General features: G+C 33.2%; 1 protein-coding gene and 1 non-coding gene across 2 annotated transcripts in view; one reads left to right on the top strand and one right to left on the bottom strand.

Moving 5' to 3' along the window:
* CIP2A (cellular inhibitor of PP2A) overlaps window positions 1-14,921 on the bottom strand; it is a 42,053-nt gene that overhangs the window by 15,068 nt on the left and 12,064 nt on the right. The window contains exons 8-13 of the mRNA XM_050781997.1: window positions 13,271-13,346; window positions 7,070-7,288; window positions 5,837-5,996; window positions 4,157-4,298; window positions 3,027-3,126; window positions 777-895 (exon numbers count right to left, since the gene is read on the bottom strand). Coding sequence (XP_050637954.1) covers window positions 777-895; window positions 3,027-3,126; window positions 4,157-4,298; window positions 5,837-5,996; window positions 7,070-7,288; window positions 13,271-13,346 — 816 coding nt within the window. The remainder of the gene's footprint in view (window positions 1-776; window positions 896-3,026; window positions 3,127-4,156; window positions 4,299-5,836; window positions 5,997-7,069; window positions 7,289-13,270; window positions 13,347-14,921) is intronic.
* Window positions 12,278-12,412, top strand: LOC126949504 (small nucleolar RNA SNORA70). The gene has a single exon (XR_007723783.1). It is a non-coding gene; the product is annotated as a small nucleolar RNA SNORA70 (small nucleolar RNA).

Below are 14,921 nucleotides of genomic sequence, written 5' to 3'. Positions count from 1 at the left end.
ACCGCGCCCGGCCGAGTGTGGCCATATTCTAATAAAACTATTTACAAAAACAGGTGCCTGCCCACTGGCCAGTTTGCTGACCCTGGTATATAGGGAATATCTTACCTGTTTATCAACTGCTTCAAATTATTCAAACCATTTTTACAAATTTGTATGTATAAATGACTTTAAAAAAGTTTTTAAACCAGATTCCTAATAGACATTTAGTTCAGAGAGACCTGAAACCTGAATTTTTTTCCAACATAATTGCAAATACTCTTATTGCTTGAAATTAACTAGTAGAAAATTTTCCTGGTAGTCATTTTTCAACTTTCTGATAAACGCTCAGATTTTTTTCTTTAGGAACTCTCCTATTCTCCTATCCCAAGTAACTTTTAGTCCACATCGTTCTCACTGATGACCCAGGACTGGTCAATGACTAATGCTTAGATCTTTTCCTTAAACGGTCGGGAAGGAAAAGCTCTTTCTATGGAGGAACTAAACTGGGAGGATGTAAGCTTAGTGTCCAGAAGTTATCATTAAAAAGAAGTGGCTAGAGACATAGAGGGATGGTACCTGAAAAACATTTAACTGCCTGGATCTAGCTTTTCCCTGAGAATACATCTGAACTTCTCATTTCTAAGAATCAAACATTTTTAGAAATCATTTGAAAAATTACTATTACAATGAAGTCTTCAATTCACTAATTTGCTTGTCTATCTATACTGAGGACTAAAGAAACATAGCAGGGTATTCCAACACCACAAGAGATAACAACGCAAATGATTACAACTCACACTAAAGCAGGAAAATCTGGCAGTGGAGCAGCTTCCAATAATATTCTCAGTCCAGACTGTACTTGTTCTCTATTATCTGACGTTAAAGCAAAAGCCAAAGGAGTAATCAAACGTGGGTCCTAAATAAATCAGACACCAAAAAAGCAGCAGCAGAAAGAATAAACGATGTCAACTCTTTTAGATATGAGGTGAGTAAATATATCTAAATCTTAATTCTAGGCAAATTCTAAAATGTTTCTAATGTTTGAACATATTACAGTCTATATTATAATATAGTTTGAATATATTATACCTTGTTAAAGCTGTTTACACTGCCATGTAATCGATACGAACACTAGTTTAAAAAAAAACCTGGCAAAGGTTTTGAATGCTTTCAAATGTGCCTATAAAAATTATAACTTATATATTTTCATGGATTAAAAAACCCACAACTGACTGATGTGTAGAATTAATGTTTTTTCCAAGCTATCATTTAAAAGAAAAAAATGGCCAATCACTTCCAAATTAAGGCCATAAAATAAAAAGTAAAATTCAAATTAAATTAGAACATTTAAATTTAAAGAACAAAAAAATACTCACTTCAATCATTCATGTCAGTAAATATTTTACATTAGTATTGTAAGTCCCAAGTCATCAACATATATCTAAAATGTCTGCGACCAGAAGTGTTTCAAATTTCTGATTTTTTTCAGATTTTAGAATATTTATATATACTTACTGGTTGGGCATCCCTAATTCAAAAATCCAAAATGCTTCAGTGAGCATTTCCTTTGAGTATCACCTTTGAGCCTCATTTTGGTACTTAAAACATTTTGTTTTTTGGAGCATTTCAGATTTTCAAATTAGGGATGCTCAACCTGTATTATGAAAAACATATGTTAAATAATGGACAAAACATCAGTTTGACTCCTTTAAAAAATACATTGAGATATTGGTGAAGAAAATATTAAAATATAAATCCCTTATAACTAAAATGTTGAGTACCTTGTAGGTACTTGAGCATAATCTAATGTCATAGAACTGTGATAAGAACAGAGCTTTATCTCCAAAACCCTCAGTGGTAAGCCTCATTATTTCCAGTTCATAGTCGAGGAAATTGAAGTTGAGAGAGGTGAAATAACTTACTCAAGTCTGTACTAAGAACTAGTAGAGTCAACATTTGAACTCAGTCCCTTAAACATGTTCTCAAAACATACCAGTGGTCCCTGCCTAAGGTTTCAGTTTTGGCTTCTACACTGTCTACATAGTCACTAGAGCCATCTCTGTTAAGCTACTATAGTAACTTAATTCACACATTTTTATTAAACATCTGTTGAAAAGGTAGGTGCTGTAGATATCAAGGTAGATATTATTACACAAAGTTTTTAAGAGGCCAATGTTTTGGACTAGTCTCCTACACTATGCTTTAGCAGACCAGACCAAACCAGAAAGGAGTCACTTGGATGAGTGCCATGTAATCAAATTGCACTTTGAAATGGGCCAGTTTTCCCCAAAACCAGGAGACTTCAGTCAACCTGAGTCAGTGTAATAAGGAACTCCCCTTTATTATAACTCTATAAGAAAAGTAACTTTGAAATGACCAATCTGCTTTCAGTTCCCTATTTGTGCTTTCTTCAGCCTTTTTCGGGTCTATAAAGTCAACTTTCTCTGCTTAGCCCAGGGGAATGATTCATTCTATTTTATAGAATGAGGCTGCCAAATTCTAGAATCACAAATAAAAGTCAGTTAGAACTTTGAACTAAATTTGTTGTACTTTGTCTTTTGATAACATCTAGAGATCTTATTCAGCTACTATCATCATTGAAATTCGTGACTTAGCTATTTTCTGCACAGCCCTTCTAATTATCACAATCAAGTCCTTTTCTTCCAGCTGTCTCCCTATCCCCTTAATACCCTACATCAACCCTAACCAAAAACAAAAACCCTAAAACAAATACCACTCTTCCTCCAACGCCAACAGAAACAAATGAAGAAATGTACAACACAAGAAAGGAAAAGGCTGAGGAAGCAGCACTATTGTGAACATTCTCTACATTAGTGTCATGAGCACGTATGTTCAATTCCTGTGAAAGTATATAAAATAACTATGCAATGAGACTATTATAACTGCTTAAAACAACAACTTTAAACATTCTTCTCAACGTCAATTCAGAGAGTTATCTTCTAAAGATTAAGAACATTAAAACAGAAATTTATATTAGGACCATTTTTGTATGAATAAACTTCAATGTTTGAAGAGTTTAAACTCACCTGAAGGATTTTGTAGAAGCTTACTTCCATACCAGGAACCAAAGGTTTAAGTTTGTTAATCAAATCAAGAGTTTTCAAAATTACATCAGCAGCAAGTTTGCTTTAAAGATAAGTCACATTTAAATTAGATAATTGAAAAATTTCTTAAAGCTTGTTTCTGTCCAAAATTCTAAAGAAAATGAAAAATCCAACACTTTTGTTTTTAAAATTCAAGATGATAAAGTCTTGTATCTATTGAGAAGTAAAAAACTCAAAGCAATCAACATTCTTATAACTCAAGACCCAAAGAGAGCAAACTGGCACTAATAGCCTTAGTTTAGACAGTGTTTCTTTTACTACCAACATGCTTCAACTTTCTGTTTCAAGTAAGTAGTAGTTTTGAAATACAGTCCATTTAATTCTTAGCTTTGTTACTAGAATATCAACAATAGATGGTAACCTTAGGCAATATAGAATATCTAATATGTAATGAATGAATTATACTAGGTCATGTTCTGAGTTTTGTACCTGAAAGGAGTATACAAATATAAAAAAAGATAATTCTTACTCTAAAGGTGCACAATTAGTGACAATTGTGACATTTGTGCAAACAAACAAATCATAGTGTCTAGCACTTAGTAGGTCCTCAATAAAGATTTATTAGATGGACTTAATTCATGGGGGGGTATAAAATAATATCTTATTACCATCAGTGAAAATCCATCATTAACCATAATTCCTGACTTGCTAAGGAGAATTGTCTGTTATTAAAAAACCTTCAGCAGTGACTGATCTCCTTGTAATAAAAAGACCCTTCTGTTTTTTCATGCTTTTCATTTAAAAAAGTAAAATTATAGCTAATTACTGAGGCAATGTCAAAAAGGAGCTCCAGAAATGTTCAGAACCCTTAGATAATTACAGTAAAATAAAACAAACCTAAACAATAAAAAACAACAAATTTAACATTTCTTCAAAAAGCACACAATCTACAAATTGAATGAATTTACAAAAAATTCATTATGAAAATATGTTTGTTAATCTGTTATACCTTAAGTTATAACCAAAGGATGGTCCTCCAAAAGGATGAGAATCACCACATCTTTTGATTTTTTACTGCCTTGCCATTTTGTCATTAGAGTTCATATACTCACCATAATTCCGAATCTGCAACCTTTGTTCCAAACCCCAGGTCAATCTTGCCATATGTAAACTGTTGTTCTATAAGAGTGGTACACTTGACAGTTGTCAGGATTTTTGCAATGTGCATTTTTAGTGTATCATCTCCACAGAGAGGTAAGTTTTGTTAAGACATACAACAAAAAAATTCTCACTTTATGTGTAAAAGGTAACATTCAGGATGATTTCACACAAATTATATCATTACTGTTGTCCAGTATAATTACTGTTAAATTAGCTCAATGACAGACAAGGAAATTGAAACTCACACAATTTAAATGAGTAGTAAGTGTTAAGAGATGGACTGGCACCAAAAGTTTCTGACTCAATGGTTAAAACAGTGAGGATATCTCTCCATTGGATGTCTGTTTTTTGTTAGCAAGAATCTCAATGGTTCAATAAATATTTATTGAATAAGGGGAAGTTGTTTTGTCATATTTGTATATTATAAATTAATGTAAATAGCAGCTATTTAAAAAGGGCCAAGCTGTGGTCTAATTCAATAAGAAGGCCCCACTTTAATAATTATAAATATCTCTAAGGTCAAGCAATCATGTATCCCTACTGCAGTGGTTTTCAACTTTGGCTGCATGTTAGAATCACCTGGGTAGTTTAAACAATCACCAACAAAAAAGCCAACACGCAAACACATACCACCTAATGATTTCAGGGTTTCACATCACTCCACTTAAATCAGGATCTCTTGAAGTAAGGTTCTGCATCGATTTTTTTTTTTAGCATGTTCTCCAGGTGATTTTACATAGGAAATCAGGGTTGAGAATCACGGCTTTAAAGGAAGAAAATTAAGGAGCAGTACCTTAGAAGAGGATATTAAACAAGGTTGAGTTTGCTCTAGGACAGAGTAGAACATATTCTTGTTGCGCTGAGATACAAGGAAACCTGACTAGATACATTTAAGGGATCTGGTTGAGATACAGTGGCTCTTTACTCATAGTAAAAAAGTATTAATGAAATATTTTTAAATTGGGACTTGGACTTCTTAGCAACTCAGAATTAGTTGGTCTATGAAAAAGTAAACACAAGGAAGACCTAGAAAATCAGTATATAGAAGTAGTGAAACTAATTGTTCAAGGTTTCTTTTTAAATGAATGAATTTGTGTTGACATACTTGTCTTTTCTTATAACCATTATTAAGGCAATCATGAAGGCTTTATTTTGAAAACATAAGGTAAAACAACTGAGCTAAAATCATGACAACTCTATCAGTATTTCTTTATCCACGAATACACATCACTAAAAAAATGGCACTACTAATCGTCCAGGGGAAATAATTAGCATTAGGCAGAAAACAGTAACAAGGAGTAACAGAATAGTTATTTTTAAATTTACCACCAAATGTCAAATTGTGATATAAATGTTAAAATAAAGCTTCAACAGCATTTTTAAAAATATACCTTAGCTTAAAAGTTTCACACAGAAAAATAAGGAAAAAAAATCATGGATCTTTTTCAGACTCATTGAGAATTTTTTCTACAGTTCAAATTTTAGTTCAATAATTCTAGATAAATAGCATAAAGTGACAAATTACAGTGACAAATAAAGTGACAAATAAAGACAAAACGCAGTGAATGCAATACTAGAAAGAAAAGAATGGTTAGTTATATAGTTTTCATGTTGATGACAGTAAAGGATATTTAACAAAACTTCAATGGCCTTGGCAATCCTTTCACATTTTTTTCTTATTAAAGCCTCATCCAGATTTTGTTCTGTGAACTGAAGTTGATCAAGGATTGTAGGCAGCAGAAGGGTGACAAAACGATCAGCCGAGGAACAGTTAGCAGCATCTATGACATCCTGGAGAATTATCCATCACAAATGATTAAAAACAAAAATGGAATATACAATACAGAAATAGTCATCATTGAACTCTAACACTCTCTTTAAATTTTTTATATTTCCTTCAATATGCCATTGACTTAAGTCTCTTGTGAATAAATTTTTATTTAAAATTTATACTTTTATTCAGTTTTGAGGGCTATGGCTTTTTTCTCAAATTAGTAAGGTTTTACAAATAAGACCTTCTTAAACAGACTTTGTGATTTAAAAATTATTCTAAACTAAAAGTATTTACTGAAAACAAATATCCCGAATCTGCTAAAATTATAATAATTACATAATAGACACTGGTCTTAATAGTTTATAACCACAAATAATTTCCATCAAGATCCTCAAAGGGCTTTTTAAATGTTAAAACTGATTGTTAAATAATCAAGACCAAGATAAAATAGAAAATTTTGTGCATAACTCTTAATGAACATATTTAATCACTTCATACACATATTTGTATATAAGATCCAGTTATGCGAAGGGAAATACTTTCAGGAGATATTGGGTTAGATAGAATGGACCTATAAACACGGAGAATAGTAGAGAATACTAAATTGCCCAGATAGTAAGATCTACCAGAATGTGGAGTTTTGTCTGTATCTTAAGTGCCTAGCACATTATCTGGCATGCTCTACTCCATTTCACTGACTGAATCCAATATGCCTCTATTATCCATTCAATGGCCTAATAAATAATAATAATAATAATAATAATAATCCATGCAATGGCATCTATTGCAATGGAGAGACAATGCAACTATTCAAAGTAGTCACGCAACAAATTATATAAATCTTTTTAATATCTTTACTTATTACACTGAAATGAGCACTATATATACATAAACTATTCAGCGAAAAAAAAGAAAACACGAATATATATGACTGGTAGAAAAAAACTTAGCATGTCTAGTATGACTGTTAGTAATTGAGATGTTTTCCTCAAGTGTATGAACTGGAAGTTTACTAAGAATGTTTTTGAAGACAAATTGTTAATTGAGAGTCACAAAAGTAGAAAAGTCAATCTGTCAGTCATCCTATTACCTCAAATATTTCCTTGAACAACTCCAGTGCTAAAACAGAACAGTTTTCCGATCCGTCCAAAGGCTGGCTTAACCAGCGCAGTAAAGCCACAGTAGGTTCTAAACATTTAGTATGGCTTCCCAGAGTGGCGCTGCCAGGTGGAGACTGTTCAAACATCATCTGAGTGAGCACATGGCGCAGCTGAGTCACTGAACAGAAGGCAAGAAGTAATTCTAAAACCTGTGCAATATAAAGTCTTCATTAAACATCAATTTCATTGGACTTTAATATACAAAGCAAGTGTATGATGAAGCTGAAAATGCTACATATTTTAAAGAAAATACTCTAAAACAAAACTTAAAAGTTTTTTCTTTCAATATTATTTTTCAAATGTGTGAATAGATTCCAGAAGGTTACAAAATAAACTTATTAATGGTGCTTACTCCTGATAAGCAGGACTGTGAGAACCTCAGAGGAAAGGTCAACTTCAACTAATGTTAAACTCCTCCCACTCCTTCCATAGTACTTAAATTATTTTTAAACACAAACCTGTTTTGCTTATACATGACCAAAAAAACCCTAAAAAATAAAATTAGAATTAAAAATACTTGTTATAACCCTAAAATTCAATAACTGCTATAAAGGATACTGTAGCATAGAATATAAAACCTTCAGGATGGTTATTTCCACACTGCATGCTGTTGGCATTACGATCCTTAGCTCTCCTACTGTACCCCATTTTTCCTCTACTTTATAAACTAGGCCTTATACCATAACATCCACCATCAACCTGTTTATTAGATGTTAAGATAAATTACACCTCATTTCACATACTACCAACCTATCACTAAAAAAAAAATTTTTTTCTTAAGATCTCCTTGCCTCTCTACTTATTTCCAACTTTTTAAAAGTCTGTTTCTTACAAATGATATATAATTGGGATTTGTGTTTTAATCAACTTGATAATATCTGAATTTAAGAGAATCCAGTCCATTAGCATTTACTGTAACAAATGATAATCTTTAATAAATATAAACTATAGTACAGTCATGTGTCACTTAGTGATGCATATGTTGCTTAATGCATCATTAATTTTGTTGTGTGAACATGAGTGTACGTACACAAACCTAGATGGTAGAGTCTACTACGTCCCTTTATTGCCCAGGGGCTACAAACCTGTACAGAATATTACTGTACTAAATACTGCAGGCAACTATAACACAATTGTAAGTACTTGTGTATCTAAACATAGAAAAATACAGTATAAAAGATTAAAAACGGTACACCCATATAGGACACTTGCAGGACTGAAAGTTGCTCTGGGTGAGTTAATGACTGAGTAGTGAGTGAATGTAAAGGCAGCACATTACTGTATATTGCTGTAGACTTCATAAAGACTGTATGCTTAAGTCACACTATTTTTTAAAATTTCTCTAATAAATTAACCTTAGCTTACCATAACTTTTTAACTTTATAAGCGTGTCCATTTATAAAGTTTTTGACTCTTTTGTAGTAAGAGAAACACACTGTGCGGCTATATAAAAATACTTTATTTACATCTGTATTCTACCAGTTGTTTTTCTATTTTTAAAATGTTGGTTTTTTCTTTTAAAACTTTTTTTGTTAAAAACAAAGACACAAACACATACATCAGCCCAGGTCTACACAGGCCCAGGGTAATCAATACCACTTCCACCTCCACATATTGTCCCACTGGAAGGTCTTCAGGGGCAATAACACACAGGGAGTTGTCATCTCTAATAACAACAATACCTTCTTTGAGAATAGGTCCTGAAAGACCTGCCTGGCTGTTTTACAGTTAACTTTTTATAAGTAGAAGCACACTCTAAAATAACAAAGAATAAGTGGTAACACCCTTATCAAAATACTATGTACTGTACACAATCTTAATATGTGCTATACTTTTATACAGCTGGCAGTTCAGTAGGTTTACACCAGCATCACCACAAACACATGTAATGCATTGCACCACCATGTTAGAATGCCCATAATGTCATAGACAATAAGAAGTCTTTGTCTGTCATTGACTTAAACGTCATTACATAATGTATATTTATTTTTGAATAGGCAATACATTCACCTGGTTCAAAAGATAAACCCTGTAGGCAAGTAATGTTACCAATTGTTTGTGTATCTTACCAGATGTCTGTTATAAACATACAAGCAGATAGCTTTCCATATACACTAGTTTTCTTTTAATGTACACATATAAAAGTAAAAAAACTAATTACTAGTGCAGAGTTAGATGACTTTCCCAAAATGAACATATTCCCCTGTTGATGGCATTTGGATTATCATTGTTACCTATTAGGAGCAGTACTACATTTTGCACACATGTATACAATTCTTTGTGATAAATACCTGTAAGTGAGATTTCTGGGTCATAGTTTATACATATGCCCAGTATTAACAGATACCAGTTTTCATAATTGGTTGTACCATGAGTACTAAATGAGAGTTATGGTATGTTTGCTATTTTCCTTATTTTTCATTTTAATCAACTGGTGGGTGTCAGATGGTATCATACTACCGTTTAAATCTGCATTTCCCTGAAGATTGATAAAGTGGTACAATCACTTCATGTTTATTGACCAATTCAACTTTTTTGCTCAAGTATCTGTTGGGCTCTGTGTTTTTTCTGATATATACATACAGCATAGAAAAATAATACATTTTGGATAAGAGTCCTTTGTTACATATATGCATTGTAGTTATCTATTCCCATTCTTTGGCTTTTCATTCTTTTATTAGTGGTTTCTTCATGAATAGAAACTTAATTTTAATGTAGCCCAACTTACAGACTTTTCTACTGCATAGCTAGTGCTTTTGTTTCTCGTTTAAGAAAATCATTGTCTACCCCAAGGCCATGAAGATACTCTGTTAGGTGACTCTTCTAAAACCTTCATTATTTTTACTTTTCACAATTAAATCTACAACCTGTCTTATACTGATTTTTGCATTTGGTATGAGGTAGGGGGTCAAGATTCAGTTTTTCCCCATATGTATATTCAATTGACTCAGTGTCATTTATTGAAATGACCATACTTTCAAGAGTCTACTGTTGTCAATCAGGAGACCATATGCTGTGAGTTTGGTTCTGCTCCATTCTGTCCCACTGGGCTATCATTATGACAAAATATTGCACTGTCTTTAATCCCCTAAGCACCTGACATTTTTAAAAAATCAGTAAATAGCATCATTTAAAAACTTCATGTTCTATTTGTCACGAAAATATAAATAAAACATATATTTACTGATCTCGTATCCAGCCAATTTGTTAAATAGATTCACTTAAGTTTTATAATGATTTCCACAGATTTTAGATTTTCTATACTCTCATGTCATCTGAATAGTGAGTTTTATTTCTTCCTTTCCAATCTCTGAAACTTTTTACTTTATCTTGCCTTATTAGGCTGGTTGGGACCACCAATACTAAGCTGAACATCACTGGTGATAATGGACATTCTTTTCTTATTCCTTATCTTGAGGAAAGCCTTCAATAATTTGCCACTTAAAAAGATGATGCAGTAGATTTTAGGTAATTACTCTATCAGGGAAAGGAAGTTACGGTTTATTCCTAGTGTGCTAATCTTTATCATGAATAGGTGTTAAATTTTATCAAATGCTATTCCACCTTTAATGAGATAATATAATTTATCTGCCTTTTTGTTAATGTGGGAAATTATATTAATTTCTAAATGTTAAACCATCTGTGCATTCCTGGAATAAACCTCATTTGGTAATAAGACATGATCCTTTTTATGTGTCACTGATTTTGATTTGCTAATGTTTTGTTTAGAATTTTTGCAATATGTTCATGAAAGATATTGAGCTATAATTTTCATTTGTTGTAGTATCCTTGTCAGGTTTTGCTATCAAGGTTATACTGGCCTTATAATCAAAGACACTATATACTATTTTATATTTAAAAAGACACTCAACTGTATCTTCCCCACAAAGATGTATTTTGCTTTCACTGCTCCCCACTTCTATCATAACGTGAATTATTTTTTACTTTAAAAAATTAAGTTTTAAGTTTTTATTTATTTTTATTTTTTACTTTTCCATTCTCTTTCCGATTTTGATACCCATAGAATGCTTCTACTCCCCTGTGCTACTTGACCTCCTAAATTCCCTGAGATTGTTTAATACCTTTAGGTTCGATTATTAGATTTTTCCCTTGCTGTGTTTCTATTCCAATAATCCTTATTTAGCACTTATATTACAGATTCCTAGCCACTTTATTAAGATCCATTTAGACACTAACTAGAAATAGTTCTCATATTGCATGAGAGTCACTTCATTAAGATCCATTTAGATACTAATTAGAAATAGTTCTCATATTGCATATGAGAAAGGAATTTAGAAATTCTAGGGATCAAAATAAAAAGAAAATATTGTTAAGTAACAAATTTTGTACTGTTTCAACCTTTCTACCATCTTTTAGATCATTGTTGCAAATGATTAGCTCAGTCATTCTAATTTTTTTCTTCTGTAAAAACCTGTAAGGTAAAGGCTGACCTGGAAAAGTCCTGCTTCACAACAGACACAAAAGTCACTTGTAGGAGGATTACAGATCTACATGTGAAAGTTAAAAAAAAACTAGGAAGCTTTTAGAGGAAAACAATGGAGTCCATCTTTGTGACTTTGGAATAGGCCAAGAGTTCCTAAATGGAACACAATAAACACTAAATTGATCTATGTTAAAATCAAGGCACCATTAGGTGAGTAAAAAGGCAACTCACAGAATGGAAGAAAATATTTGCATGTTATATACCCTTCAAAAGACTCCAAAATAACTCTTCCTACTTATAAGTAAAAGACAATGCATTAAACAAATGAGCAGGAGACATAAACAGGCACGTCAAAGAATATACAAATGACAAATGAATATGTAAAATGATATTTTTACTAATAAAATATTAATTTAAATTATAATGCAATACTACTGTATAGCCATTAGAATTGCTAAAATGAAAAAGTGAAAAATATCAACTGCTGGCAAGAATGCAGACTGACCAAATATTCATACACTGGTCCAACTGACTTTTTTTGAAAACTGTTTCATAGTGCCTACTGAACATATACATATCCTATGACATAGTGATTCCACTCCTAGATATAAAGCTAAGACAAGCATGTCCATAAGCTCACCAAAAGACATGCAGAAAACGGTAAATGCAGGTTTCTTCGTAACAGCTGATGTTTATAAACAAAAGAACACCAATTGTGCTCCTTTCCTTCTGGGGGCCCAGTGTGCAATGGCTGCAAACAGCTGCCTCATTGGTAGTGTACACAGCCTGTTGCTTGTATGGGCTGGCCTAAGAAACCTTAGAGACAGCCCTTTCCAATGTACATTCATGTCTCTGATCTCCTGCTGTCCCCCATCTAGGCCTCGGAGAGGCATTATGCAAGGTGTCTTTGGAAAGCCCCCAGGGCACAGTGGCCAGGGTTCACAGTGGCCAAGTCATCATGTCCATCCACACAAATCTGCAAGATAAGGAGCATGCAACTAAGGCCCCATGCAAGGCCAAGTTCAAGGTCCCTGGCTGCCCAAAGATCCACATCTCAAAGTGGGGCTTTACTAAATTTAATGTGGATAAATTTGAAGACATGGAGGCTGAGCAGTGACTCATCCCAGATGGCTGTGAGGTCAAATACATCCTAAAATGTGGCCCCCTGACAAGTGGTGAGCACTACATCCAAGAGGGCGTTCACTGTAATGTCCCCTTACTCATGCTCACCAATAAATCATACTCCCTGTCCAAAAAAAGAACCAATCTAGCAATCTACAACTATATGAAACGAGTGAATCTCATCATATTATATTGAACCAAAGAAAGTCTAGACAGAAAATATATGTATTATATGCTTTTATTTATATAAAGTTCCAAAATATATATGTATATATACATACATATACACACATATATGTATATATACATACATATACACATATATGTATGCTGTTAGAAGTCAGTGTAGTGGTTAGAGCAGTTACCCTTGGTAAAGTAAGGAATAGGAAGGGGTAGGTACTGACTAAAAGGGACCACAAATACTGGTAACATTCTACATCCTGATCTAGACACTGGCGACATAATTATGTCCATATTGTAAAAATATAGAGAGCCTGTGCATTTGGATTTTTCTGCATTTTACAGTTTTTTAAAAGTTTAAATGAAAAGTCATGTTTTTACATACCTTTGAAGAGGAATCAGGATCCTTTCCATTAAGAAGACCTAATACTTGATTAAGACATGAAGAAAAGTGCTCATATCTAGGTTTAAAATAAAAATATACATCAAATGATAATTATAAAATTGATACATCAAAAGGGATTTATCTACAAGATAAACATAAAATTTATGTGTATTTTCGTTCATCTATTTATTTGGGCTTCTAATATAGAACACACTCTTGTAAAGTTTATACTTAAAACTTGTAATATATCTTACAATTATGATATACATAAATTGGCTCTGTCATTTATTAAAACAGTGATTCATGTGGCAATAAATAAATCATTAAAATTTTCAGTGCCTCAATTGCTGTATTTTTTTAAGACTGTGTTCACTTTATGTAAAAACTCAAAGGACAGAAGAATATCCTAATAAATTATACAGCTACTTTTTATAAAGCACCTAAAATTGCCAGGCATTAAATTAGTCTCTGCAAATAAAGAAGTAAGGGGCAGCAACTCATGTTACACAACTCCAAGAAGTACTGAGGTACCCCTAGCATTATACTCTATGTGACTGATGTATCCTAGATTTGGGAGATGGTGCCCTGACAGGGAGATCACAGTCTGAAGATGAAGGAGAAGGACAGAAAGAGATAATACAAGGTAATATAAAACACAGTGATATCATGGAGGAATGTATGGGACACTATGGAACAAAGAATATTGTCTCAGTATTAAGCCCAGACTTGAGTCTTAAAAAAAATATATAAAGGAGAAAGCATTCTAGTCTTCCAGAGGAAATACTCTAGAGGAAATAGCACATGGATACATGAAAGGGCATTTCTAGTAAGCTGGAAGTTCTATTTATTGTCTGATATGATTAGACAAAAAAACAAAATGTATGAAGAAATAAGGTTGAGAGGTTGTTAGGAAACAGATTTTGAAGGGCTATACTGAAAATTTGGATATTCACCTTGAATGCAATGGTAGGTCAAAGATTTTAAAAGGGACATCTGGTTGAAGAAAAAGTTTTGAGCATATTTATAAAGGGGAAGGATCAACTGAATAGGAGGCCCTGAAAAGAGAGGAGCAACAGCTTCAGAAAAGACAAAATGAGACAATCCATAGAGTAACAGTACGTATTTATGAGTGAAACAGGATGAAACTAAGAATTTGGTATAAACATAGGTAAGTTTGTTAAGTGGCAAGGATTTGGGGGAGCTCCAATCAAATGGGGCTTGATTTAGATATTTTTTTTTTCTGTGAAACAAAGATAAGGTCATCTTCTGCATAAAAGGCAGCAAGAGAAAAATAAAAAATTTCAAAGACCAGTCGGGCCAGCAGCTCACGCCTGTAATCCCAGCACTTTGGGAGGCTGAAGCAGGTGGATTGCTTGAGGTCAGGAGTTCAAGCCCAGCCTGGCCAACATGGTGAAATCCCTTCTCTAATAAAAATACAAAAATTAGGTGGGCATGGTGATGTGTGCCTGTAATCCCGGCTATGTGGGAGGCCAAGGCAAGAGAATCACTTGAACCCAGGAGGCGGAGGTTGCAGTGAGCCAGGATCACACCACTGCATTCCAGCCTGGGCAATAGAGTGAGACTCTGTCTCTAAATAAATAAATTTGAAGACCCATTGGAGGAAATGAGAAAGCTGACAAGTAAATATGAG

Source organism: Macaca thibetana, chromosome 2 (assembly GCF_024542745.1).
Source record: "Macaca thibetana thibetana isolate TM-01 chromosome 2, ASM2454274v1, whole genome shotgun sequence".
NCBI classification, from domain to species: Eukaryota; Metazoa; Chordata; class Mammalia; order Primates; family Cercopithecidae; genus Macaca; species Macaca thibetana.
This window is presented reverse-complemented; position numbering and strand designations above follow the sequence as displayed.